Below are 12,731 nucleotides of genomic sequence, written 5' to 3' on the forward strand. Positions count from 1 at the left end.
TATCACTTTCAGTGTCCTAGAAGCTTCTATTTTCACAGCCATTCTTAAAATTTCTTACTGAAAATCTATATATAGCAGCATTCTCAGCATTCATTAAACCAAAAATAAGTCAAATATCTTAAAACGTCCAAAGTCGCCCTCATGCATAAGGTAGATCTTCTTAGTGTTAACCATAGCACTAATATAGAAATCCACTTTTGCTTTGTTGCATGTAAATAATAGATTAACATATATTTCCGTAGAATTAAACACTGCTTTTGATTTCGCATCAACGTCTTAATTACAGGGCACCCAATGCTGACCAGAGGGGGTGGAAATGGCTATGAGTGTCTGAAAGAATCTGCCATGATGTTACCAGTTACCTCTGAGCTGGCCACAGCTCCTGGGAGGAGTGGGTGGGAATGGGGACTGGACTCATTTTTGGTTTCCAGAAAAAAAGATTTAACGGAGGGGATTCCTGTCCTGCTAGGATTCCACCCAGGCCAAAAGCGAGCCTGCACACTGATGTATATCCCCTTGGTGGGGACATCGTGTCATAGGGTTCACTGCATGAGGCAATGACATACCCTCTGGAGCTTTCACTCCAGACCTTAGTGACATGATGTCTGGAAAGGTGTCACCTAGAGCAAATTTGAACCAGCCTGGGCTTTAGGGACACTGCAGATCCATCTGCAGGAACCAGTTGGGAAGTGCCATCAGCCCAGGCAGGTGGACAACTGCTGCCTGCCAGGGTGGGACACGGCACCCTGCTAGGACACACAAGCCCCTCCTTTTGGTGCGTCATCAGTCCTATCTTGGAAGTATGGTCGAATCAAGACTGAGCTCCAGAGTAGAAAGAAAACATGGACTCCTCACCCTCCCTAAGCAAAGGCCAGGATGGCTCAGGCCTGGGGCCCGAGCTGGGCACATGAGCACATGTGGAGCATAACTGGGTAAAGGGCAGCCGCACCACATGGGAGTGAGCACTGACATTCACACAGCGATCACTGCAGGGAATAAATTAAACTAAGCCAGTCGCATTTTCTCTTCACTCTGAAGGCATGGTTTTATTTACGTCCGCACATGGTAATATTTCCCTGATGCTCTCAGAAGGCTGCGACTAAAAACTGAAGGCTTCTGGCTGGACAGTGGCTGGATGAAAATGTCAGCACCACTGGTGTGTGCAAATACAGTCACTTTGTTCTTTAGCATTGGTGCACAGGGCAGGGCTTCGAGGGGTGCAGGTTAGGACAGAAAAAAAAAAAGAAACTGTGGTTTGTGAAATAGATCCTCTGTTCATCATTGGCACAAATCGAAGGGGATTAACCTGTTCATGGCACCATTAGGGGGTCTCTCTCCTGGGGCAGTGCTATACGTAGATTCCCTCCGGGTTAAAGCTGGCCGAGATGGGGCTCTGCAGCAGACGCAGGCTACTGGGGAGCTGCCGCAACGTGCCGGGCCGCTTCAGGGAACCAGACTGGAACAGGGCTTCTAAAGAGAAAAACAAAGGGGTCACTGGAGGTGCTGATGGGGATGGCAATAAGGCTGTTAGATGTTAGAGCACAGGGACAACTGTTCCTAAGTCCCCCAACATACATACAGAGACTGAAGAGACTACTGGAGCTCCCAGCTGGCACAATTTCTAGATGCAAGCTATGCTGAACTGCCTACACACCAGCTTAGGGTTGCTTTCCCTCTCCCTCCTTTCCTTTTTCTCTCCCCTCTCCCCCTTTCCTTTCTCCTCACCCTCTCATGTCTCACATTTCCTAATAAAGCTATTTTGAGGAACACCAAGCAGTTCTTGGAGAATATTGGAGGGTCACTCCTGGTGATACTCAGTCAACTTGGCCTGTTGTCTAGTGTGAGGCCTGTGGATACAGAACTAAGGGGTCACCAGAGTCACCTCAAGGTTTGGGGTCCTTCAGCGCCATACTAGCAAGGCTCGGGACTTTCAGGGCTGCACCCTGTGACACTCAGGAGGCCATGTGGTGCCAGGGATCAAACCTGGGTCAGAAGCATGGTAGGCACTGTGCCGTCTTCCTGACTCCCTAAATAAAACTACTTTAATTCACTGTCTTTAAAAAAAAATGTTTCCAGTGTTTTGAGCAGTTAAAGATCTTTTTGTTAAAGATCTTTTGTTTCTTATTCTTGAATGTATGCACACAAATGTCTTTTAAGTATAGAACTAATAATAAAGACTTCTAGGAGGGAAAAAAAAGGGCACTAGAGTAGAGAGGAGCTGATGCTACAGGGAGAAATTTGCAGAAAAGCAGTTTCAAATGAAGAGACTGAAATATCACCGACTTCTCCCCAGGAAACACATGGAGGCATAGTCTCATTTTGTCTAAGGCAGGAGTGAGTTTCCAGTATAGAAAACATGCTGGCACCCACACACCTGCCCACCCTCCTGGAAAGACCCTTACCCCGTTCCAGGACCCCAGGGGGAATGTCCCCGTCCGTGGGCTCTGCAGCCAGCACAGTCACCTTCGTCCCCGTCTGCTGGATGAACTGCTGAAGGTTGACCTGCCGCAGCTCTTTGGTCAGCTGCTCCAGTTCTTGTTCTTTGTCCTAGAGGCAAGATGAAAGCACTGCTGAGTGGGGACTGGCCGTACCAGCAGGAGATGACCACTCAGCAGTGTGGTACAAATCTGGTCACAATGACACGGGGACAGAGCGGCCCTCCACGTTGGGCCTGGGACAAATACAAGCAAATAAAGAGCTATGGCTTCCTCCATCTGTCCCTGCCTGCACCCGGAACCCACAGCTGCAGCTGATCAAGGAGTCCCTGGACAGACATCACCGACTGTTCCTGCCTGACCCTGCATGGCCACACGTACTGTGGAGTGGGTCACAATCACCCTGACCTATTGCCCGCTTTACAACCCACAGCAAGATCAGCAGCCACAAGGGCTCTGGGACTCAGATTTCTTGTTTCCTGGAGACTATTTGAAGGAATCCCAGGGACCTTCATGGGATTCCTAAGTTGAGCTTAAGACTCTCCAAAGAGGAAATTACGACTCCCTCAGGATTCTGGCTGTGGGTTTTCAAAGCCTTGACATAAGACCAGCCTGAATTCCAAAGAGCTCCATAGAAAGGAGAAGTTTGGACAGCCAGAAGCTCAAAGGGCAAGGAGGGGCATGATAACCCAGTCACAATTTCTGCAGTGGTAAAGTGCCTGTAAAAAATGGGCAGAGTAGACAGACAAAGGAATGGCCATTCCTTGCTTCTGTGTCTGCTTGAAAGGGGCCTGGGGGACTTATCCCATCCTCAGGAACACGGACCTTCTTATTTGGACCCTTTTTTTGTCATGGTCAAACGATTGATACACAAACCAGCAGTTACCAGCCTTCTGCACAAGGCTCCTGAGTTTCAACATTTGAGGGGGGCTGCATCACCTCTCACCACCACCAGGGAAAGGGACCCCTCTTGCTGGCAGACAGTGCCATGTTTTCTCTGCTCCACTCAGGTACCCTTCAGACTGTGAAGTCACCACATGTCCAAGTATATCCAGGCCTGCAGCACCCTAGTCAGCTGAGTAGTGGTGACGGGACACACAGTACTGAGTGTCCATCATAGCAGCCCTGAAATGAAACATGGCTGGGACATGAGAAGATGTCAGTATACAAGGGATCGAGGCAGCTTGCCTAGCTTCTTTTCCACTTGATCACTGTAAGCCCAAGTGTCCTCACTAAGGACAAGTTGTGACTGTGTCTCCCTGCTGGGAACCAACAGCTTTCCTATTGTGATGTCATCAGTGACTGCATAAAGGGTCTCCAGGAGACAAAGTGAGGAGTCAGCTCTATATCTAGACTATCATTCTTGGCCACACAATTCAGGCAGGTAGGACAAAGGCAGCTGCTAAGAGGTGCCTATGTATGTCCTGTTGTGAACCAATAAAGGCTTTAGTTTCCCAGGACTGTGACGACCCACGGGCCAGATGGTCCACATCCTGTGGTCAATGAAGCCCAGAAGAAGTTCACCATGACCATGAAGTAGAGGGGACACAGCAAGTGAGCCCCTCAGTGGCTGCTCATCAAGAAAAGAATTGGAACTGAGATCAAAGAAAGGACAAGGCAGGCCCGGGTCCCTGGCCACCAGTGTGCCTCAGTTTCCTAGATTCACTAGTATCCTCAGATGCCCTCCCAGCTCCAGCAATATCCAGTCCCATCAGGCCGCATCCTGTGGAGGAGAAAGTAGCACCAGGCTCTGTGCCCTAAACTCATCCTGGGCTTAGTCACAGGACCTCTGGGAGAGCGGTATTCCAAGGAAGGTGACGAAATTCAGCTGAAAGAGATACCAAGAGGACACCAATGCCATCAAACAGACATGATCACTCTACAAAAACGCATACCTGCAACCGCTTGGTGGCTTGCCCAAGAGACCGCTCCACGGCTCGGATGCCATTCTCCAACCTCAGGCTCTGCTGGCCCTGGATGTCAATCTCACCCTTGACCTTGCCAATCTTTCCTCTCACCTCCTCTTCATTGACATGAGCCTCCTGAACCTCCCGCTGCAGTTTCTCTGCCTCCAGCCCACTCTCCATAGTCTGGATCTGGGCCACATAGCCCTTCAATTTGCTCTCACATTCTGTTATTTTCTGGCTTATTTCCTGAAGTTGATCCTTCAGCTGTTTCTCATTTTCCTGCTCAATCTGTAATTCATTTTCCCAAAATTCTTCCTCCTCGATTTCGACATCGTTTCTTTTGATCTTTTGCTCCAGGCGGACAATTTCCTCTTCGAGGTTAGAATTATATTTTTGTTCCCAAAAGCGGATTTCGATTTCATTTGATTCTAGCTCTTTCTCGATGGACTGGAGCTTCTCCGTCTGCAAACGGATCAGCTTTTTGAGCTCGTCTGTGGTTGTTCTGCAATTATTCAGCACCTTTTGCTTAAACTCGGTCTCTTTACTTTTTCCAAAAATGTCCATCAGACCTTTGGCACCTCCCGTAAATGTCAGGGACTTCCTCTTGGGCTCTCTCCTTTTGAGAGACTTGTCCATCTGAGGCCGCAGTTTGGCTAAAGGAGGCAAACTCTGCCTGTGCAAAGTTCTCTCGGGGGCGCGGGCCACGCTGTCCGAGGTGGGCCTCTCGCTGAGGGAGGGCCCCGTGCGGCGGAGGATAAGCTGGACATCGCTAGCATATTGCCCCCATTTGTTTAAGGAAATGATGGGGTTTTCATGGGGTGCTAAGTGTCTTTCGGTGTCTCTCCATTTCTCGATGAGTGTGTACCGTCCAGTTCGACCTAGACAGAAAGAATTGAGAAGCAACCTGGGATACACAATGGCTGATACAGACACAAGTTGTCCTTGCATCTCCCTGGTCACGGGGACTGAGCACTTCACTGAGAAGTGCTGAGCTCTGCAGGACAGTGACCAGGAGTGCATTGCATGGACTCTTCCCCTGCCCAACTGTCCACTCACTTTCAGTATCAGCTGAGAGTGCAGCATTCTCACTCGGGTCTCCACTTTCTGATTTGGGCTGAGACATGGAGCTCAAAGTGGGGTACCTCTCCAAGTGCTCATCCTAGGTTGTAAAGGCTGGAGCCCAGAAGCCAGATCAGTTTATAAATCTAAATGAACTTCTACTCTGTGTATTCTCTGTTCTCTGCACAGAGCTTGGGGAGGTGGCACCGGTTTCTCCAGGAGAAGTCAGAGAGCCAGAGTGGAGCTTGCGACTTAGGCCCTTAACCAAGTCCCAGCACACAGTCCAGTAGGGAGGCACCTGTCTCTGTACATTTTATTTATCTTTGCACAAATAATTCTTAATTATACAGTTTTCTTATCTGGGCATAAGAAATACAGTAGTGCATATATGACAAATGTTTCACTTACATATATTATGAACTGATTCCCATGGATAGGTCTAGTGAGAATCTATCAGAGAAACCAACAAACACACTGTTTCCCTGATGAAAACTCTTAGTTCTACCCACTCAATAATTCCTTCTACCAGTTGATCTTACAATTAGATGCTCGCACTCTTTGCCCTTTCCCAGTTCCACTTCCACCTCTGGTCACTATAAATCTAATTTCTTCATGTATGTATATGGTGGAGGTGGTTTTTTTTTTTTCTTTCAATTTTTCAATTTAAAAAAAATTTTTATTTTAAAGTACATTTATTTTTATTTCATTTTTTATTTTTTGGTCACAACCTGGCTCTAGGCTCAGAAATCGCTCCTTGCATGCTTGGGGGACCATATGGGATGCCAGGATTCGAACCACTTTTGCATGAAAGGCAAATGCCCTAACTCCATGCTATCTCTCCGGCTCCAAAGTAAATTAATTACAGTTTAGGCAACATGGTTATAATAGTGCGTAAGCTTATAATATTGGTGTACAAAGTTCCTGTTCCATCCCCCACCTTAGTCCATCCATGACCCTGTACTCTGTCCACATGTTCACCTCTAGTCAGATCTTCACCAGGGACCCTTGACCAGTGGTTATGGTTTTGGTTAATGTAGTCACCTTCCTTTACCAATGAGTCCTAGAACTTTCACCTTCTTGGGTTGCTTCTGATAGGGCGGTTGCAATGAACTGAAGTCTCTGCCACCCACAAAGCCTCAAGAGGGAGGAAGCAATAGAACAATCAGATCCCAACAGATCTTTAAGCCACTTTGATCAACTCCCAACTTTGCCAAGTTGGGCAGCAACTTGAGTGATCAAGGCCTGGACTCAACCCAATTCGGCCAGGGGATGACAGGACTCGTGCAGGTTATTTGATTTCTTTAGCTTCTCGTCCTTACCTATAGCATGAGAACAGTTGATCATGCACAGTCAAGGGCCACATAAAGTATGACCGTATTTCATAAGACTGGGAAGTGTGGTGCAAATGCTATTTGTCATTCTTATCAGAATCCTTGGGCAAATGAGGGTAATGAAGAAAGCCTTTGTATATTGCATTGGTTTCCTGGAATAAAAAAAAATAATTCTGCATGGTTTTTAGATTCACATTTTCTAAAACTGCTCCATTGACCAACCATTGAGGTTGAAACTTTTGTCTGAAGTATGTGGACTCCCTGGTCTTGGCCCAGCTGCCAATAGATCACCATGAGGACGAGTGCCCCTGCATCTGTCTGACCCCTGTGTCTTCATGAGGAACAGGAGAGAAGGGAACAGATGAGCAGCAAGACCTCTGATGCTACTGGGCCAATGAAAAGAAAACCAAGCCATTAGGTTCTACAGGCTGACAAAACCTCAAATTCTAAATAGAGTCGTTCACACACAGCTGACATTTCCAAGCTTAATGGCACTGCTGTCCTGGAAGGAATTGTAGGGAAAATATTACTGGAAACTGCTTTTACTGCTGATTTGCCCTTTTATAAATAATGTATATTTTATATAATTAGGCAAAACAAAAATTCCAACCAGTCATACAAAAAAATTCCTTTAAAAAAAGTAAATGAATTATTAGCTTTGATCTTATTATAGAAGTTGGGTTTAAGATAGTTTATGTAAGAAATAAATCCCATAATCACTTTTTTTTTTTTTTTTTTTTTTTTTTTTTTTTTTTTTTTTTTTTGGTTTTTGGGCCACACCCGGTGACGCTCAGGGGTTACTCCTGGCTATGCGCTCAGAAGTCGCTCCTGGCTTGGGGGACCATATGGGACGCCGGGGGATCGAACCGCGGTCCGTCTCCTAGGCTAGCGCAGGTAAGGCAGGCACCTTACCTCGAGCGCCACCGCCCGGCCCCCCATAATCACTTTTTAATACCCATAACTTGGCAAGGTCCTACAAGTTCCATTTCATTTATAGAGCTTAAATTCTTTGTGCAAAACTTCTTTTAATGTCCTTTATTAAATGCATATATTTTAGTTCACTATGTACACTATCTGGTGTGCTCAGAAGGTATATAGGATTCCATCTATTCCTCCCTCTCTTGTGCTGGCATTTTTTGGTTTGTTTGTTTTTGGGCCACACCCGGTGGTGCTCAGGGGTTACTCCTGGCTGTCTGCTCAGAAATACCTCCTGGCAGGCACAGGGGAACCATATGGGACACCAGGATTCGAATTAACCACCTTTGGTCCTGGATCGGCTGCTTGCAAGGCGAACACCGCTGTGTTATCTCTCCGGGCCCGCTGGCATTTGTTTTAAGCAGTTTTGGCTACTTAGGATGGTATGCATCTTAAAGGTAGCTAAAATATTGACTTAATTTCTGAGCAGAATAAGCAATTGAGTCTAATCCCAAGAATTGTTAACTTTAGATGAGGAGGGCAGAGCAATAGTATATAGCAAGTAGGTTGCTTGCTTACCTGTGACTGACCCAGGTTCAGTTCCCAGCATCCCATATACATCAATACCATCATGAATAATTCTGAGTGCAGAGCCAGGAGTATACCCTGAGCAACTGTTTGGGGTGGCCCCAAAACAACTTTTGAAAAATTGAGGAAAATTATAGAATTTTACGCAGTAGTAGAATCTCACTGACACAGATTACAAAATGAAACATTATTCTCCCTTAACTATAAAAATAAAAAACGTGATTATATAAATATGAAGTTTTGAAAAAATACAAAACTCAAATAGTCAAAAATACCTCACCCCAAAACATTGTGCCTTTTTTCACCATTTTTTATGGTTTTTAAAATTTTTTTTTTATTTTTGTGCCACACCCAAGCCTGGATGCTGGGAATGAAACCTGGGTCAGTCACAAGTAAGCAAGCAAGCACCCTATTTGCTATATTACCTGGGTCAGCCCTGTGCAAGGCAAACATCCTACCTGCTATGCTATTGCTCTGGTCCCTATTTCATCACTTTTATAATTGCAATAGAATTATATTTTTGTAATTTCAAGAAATTTCTCCTTATGCTCTTCCCCCCAAAAAGATTTAAAAGTCAATCATGTTATTTGTTCAAACAGATATATATCTATCTACCAAATACTACTAGTAGTAACTAGACCTGAGGGTATTAATTTTACTAACCACTTGGATCATTGTAATCTTCTCCAAATAAATTTTAATTTGACTAAAATGAAAACCTGGCATTTAACTTTTCCCCCTTTCAGTATCAAATCCTCTCTACCCTAAAACACGAATGCTGTGAGCTGTTCAAAAGAACTAATAGGGAGGTGCACTGCTCTCTCATTGGTTTAGTGCTAACATGCCTCCTACCGTCCCCCTCATTTTCTGGACAAGAAGAAAATGCTATCAGTCATTAGGTGCCTGCCATAGTCTTTGACTATGGGGAACAAGCCCCACTGATGCCATAGCCTCACTGACGGCAGACACTTGACTGTGACCACAGTTAATCCTTACAAGGCTCTGACAATGCATGGCAGGACTGGCTTTGTGCTGTGTACACAGTGTGGAATAATCTAGGGACATTATGCTATTATATTACACACTGTGATCTTAATTGCTCATGAGAGTTAAGCCGGCAGGTAATATGATACTAAACCGAGCAGAGATGAAAATTAATGAAAACGCAAAGGATTTAAAGCAAGGTGCGGATGACGTGGAGTTATTCTGAAAATATATCACTGGTGTAGTTATTCAATCTCTTACTCTCGGGCCTTTATTTATCTTCTGTGATGTGAGAATCTATCTACATAAGTATGATGAGCCAGACACAGTACACTTACAGTACCTTTCCCCAGTATTGCTAGAAATTTCCTATAATAACAGAGTTGCTGCTGTTTAATTTAGGACTTTAGAATCATATAAGCTTACTACTATTAAAAATAATAGTGTGCCCATAATAACCAACATCTGCTATGTGCTTACTGTTGTGTTGGTTACCTGACATGAATAATATTCACCAGGTAATAGCTGTCATAGCATCACTGTAAATCATGTAGATCTGGGAACTGTTGTTAACATAGCTTAATGTGGCTGATCCTGACTAATACATAACAAGATTCCAGGTATGCACTATACCATGTGTAATAATATAGATTATTCATTACGCTAATCCTTTATGGATGTGGAAGATACAAAATCTATTTAGAACTACAGGCCATTACATTACCATCCTGAATATCACAACTGTAAACGATGACCTTGGCTATTAAAAAAAGCAGGATAGGGGTAGGAGAGATAGCACAGCAATAGGCTGCTTTCTTTGCAAGCAGCCAATCCAGGATGGATGGTGGTTCAAAGCCCAGCATCTCATATGGTTCCCCGTGCCTGACAGGAGCAATTTTCTGAACACAGAGCCATTCATTTCTGGTTCCAATGTACATCAGTGAGGGGCCAGGGTGATGCAGATAGTGAGCTGGAGGGCCAGGCCCCCATCACAGTGAGAAAGGCCAGGATGTGGGCACAGAGGAAGGGGGCGTTCAGAGAAGGCTTGCTGCCTGCAAAAATTGGAGCAGAAAACAAGTGCCAGAACAGAGAGTTCTTAGCTCTGGCCCAGCTCTAGGAAAGATTCTTGTCAGTGAATGGAGGAGGAAGATGAGAAATTGGACATGGTGCTAAAGCTGGAATGCCAGGCCTGGATTTTGACATCTTAAACCTGAGATACTTTGCTATAAAAGCCACATTTCTATTGCGAATAAAACTTATTTTTCTGGAATTCATGAGCTGTGCTGGTGAATGGTAGTCACACTAGACAGCAGAGCCATAGCAGAGTGAGAGAAAGCCCTGAAGGATGGTCTCTTTCAGATATCAGTACCTGTTGTTTGCAAGGTGCTGGGGAGGAGATGGGCAGGAGACCAGAAGAGAAAGAAGGGCTCAATACTCAAACTGGAGTAGGATAGAAAATAGGTTTTGGGCCCGAGAGAGTTAGCACAGCGGTAGGGTGTTTGCCTTGCATGCAGCCAACCAGGCATTCCATAAGGTCCACCAGCCTGCCAAGGGCAATTTCTGAGTGCAGAGCCAGGAGTGACCCCAGAGCACTGCTGGGTGTGACCCAGAAACTAATCAATCAACAATAAAAATAAAGTTAAAAAAAAAAAAGAAAAAAGAAAAAGGTCTGAACTGGGTTTAGCTAGGAACAATGTGCCCAAGGCTTTTTAGAGCAGTCCCTTTTTCCAGGGCCCAGACCATTCAGCCTATTCCTGGAGGGAGTTAAGGAGGATGGTGTCTGCCCAGTGCAAAAGTGTAAATTCAGACACCCTGGCCCTTTGAAGGAGCCAAGCTCATATCTGGCCCTGACCCCTTCCTTCCCTGCTGAACTTCAGGGTAGTGGGTCAGGAGCAACTCACTTTCCTTATTTCTGCGGGAGCTCACTCGACTAGATTCGAGACAAGCATGTGTCAGAAACACTTAGTGTCCAGATGTGAAAAGCAGACTAAACTCTGAAATAAGAGCATTTCTGAGATGGGTGACGGGAGAAATAAAGTCAAGTTGGGAATGTTTGGAAGGTCTTGTTGGGTGGTTTAAACCACCATGACAGAGAGTGTGGACAACTTACATACGTTCTCAATCAAGTCTATGTGCATTTCGACAACATAACTATAGCCGTCAAGGTTTGACCAAAGGTCAGCATAGAAAGGATTTCTTCCATACTGTGAGATATGCCCAGCTCTCTTTTTCATATTATCTTGTCTTTAACTATTCTCTACCTCTTGACTTGAAAAGTAGCCCAAATGAGAATATATTAGCTGCCACATATATTTCCAAAATGCCAATCAGTACACATATTTCCTGGAAGTGATTCTAGCTATCCAAAAAAACTCAATCCCTTCTAAATCAAAACATATAAGAAGACTACCTGTATAAGTTAAATTGTGGATTAAGCTAGACACTGGTCTTGTTTTTTTTTCTTAACATAAATTCTTTAGAAATACCTCTGCTTTTGCCAGTCAGTATCATACTCCGCTAGTAGTGTAGCTAAATTTTCACCATTAAGCTAAAGATATTCCAGATTGACAGTCACAGGCACAACTAATAAACCCTCTATTATTTCTTATTTTAAGAAATAAGGGCAAAGTACTATAAACATTTTCAGTTAGTGGCAGTCCAAACACAAAGAACTCTCATTAGAAGAATGTAAAGTATTTACAAGTGTGTCAAAAGTCTATTGAATCTGCTGCTGAGGAAATCTAAGATCAACAATCAACTCAGGGGGCTGCCAACTCAGTCATCTCTTAGATGAACTATAAATTCAAGGGTGCATTTATGACATAGGACAAAACTTGGTTTTTAGCAAGTTTGGAGACCATTTGTGTTCAAGGTGTTAGCTTTTCAAAACAGGCCTGCACTGAGTTACTGAGGAAGCAGAAATAGGATGTGCATTCAGTTAAACTGTCTTTTTCTCTTGTTCACAAACAAATATACTCTGGGTCTAAATGGACAAATAGAGACTGTGAGCACATGTGGATGGTCTCCCCTTGGAAGTTCTGTACAGAAAAAGTGACTGCTATGTGGAAAATATAATTCAGCATGTGCCAGCAACTATCTTGGTAAAATAAAAGCCTTTTTGTTGTTGTTTTTCTAGCCACACCTGGGTTTATTTCTGTCTCTGTGGTCACTTCTGGTGATGCTTAGGGGACAATATGGGGTTCCAGGGAATGAACTGAGATTGACTGTAGACAAGGCAAGTATCTTACCCCAGACTACCTTTTCTGTATAAAACTACTTAAAAAAAAAAAAAAAAGAGGGGCCAGAGTGATAGGACAGTGATAGTGTGTTTGCCTTGTATGCAACAGCCAACCCCAATGGAGCTCAATTTGATTTCTGGCAACCCAAATGGTTCCTTGAGCCTGCCAGGGGTGATTTCTGAGTGTAAAGCCAGGAGTAATCCCTGAGTGCTGCTGGGTGTGATCCATTAAAAAAAAAAAAAATCAACTGCCTTCCCATGGTTTGATTCCTTA

The 12,731-nt window shown here is 44.5% G+C and overlaps 1 protein-coding gene across 1 annotated transcript in view; it reads right to left on the reverse strand.

Moving 5' to 3' along the window:
• Window positions 1-1,235: 1,235 nt before the first annotated feature.
• Window positions 1,236-12,731, reverse strand: part of RASSF8 (Ras association domain family member 8) — a 68,367-nt gene continuing 56,871 nt past the window's right edge. The window contains exons 3-5 of the mRNA XM_049783830.1: window positions 4,331-5,220; window positions 2,403-2,547; window positions 1,236-1,470 (exon numbers count right to left, since the gene is read on the reverse strand). Coding sequence (XP_049639787.1) covers window positions 1,349-1,470; window positions 2,403-2,547; window positions 4,331-5,220 — 1,157 coding nt within the window. The 3' untranslated portion in view covers window positions 1,236-1,348. The remainder of the gene's footprint in view (window positions 1,471-2,402; window positions 2,548-4,330; window positions 5,221-12,731) is intronic.

The sequence above is a fragment of the Suncus etruscus genome, chromosome 11 (genome assembly GCF_024139225.1).
Source record: "Suncus etruscus isolate mSunEtr1 chromosome 11, mSunEtr1.pri.cur, whole genome shotgun sequence".
Classification (NCBI taxonomy): Eukaryota; Metazoa; Chordata; class Mammalia; order Eulipotyphla; family Soricidae; genus Suncus; species Suncus etruscus.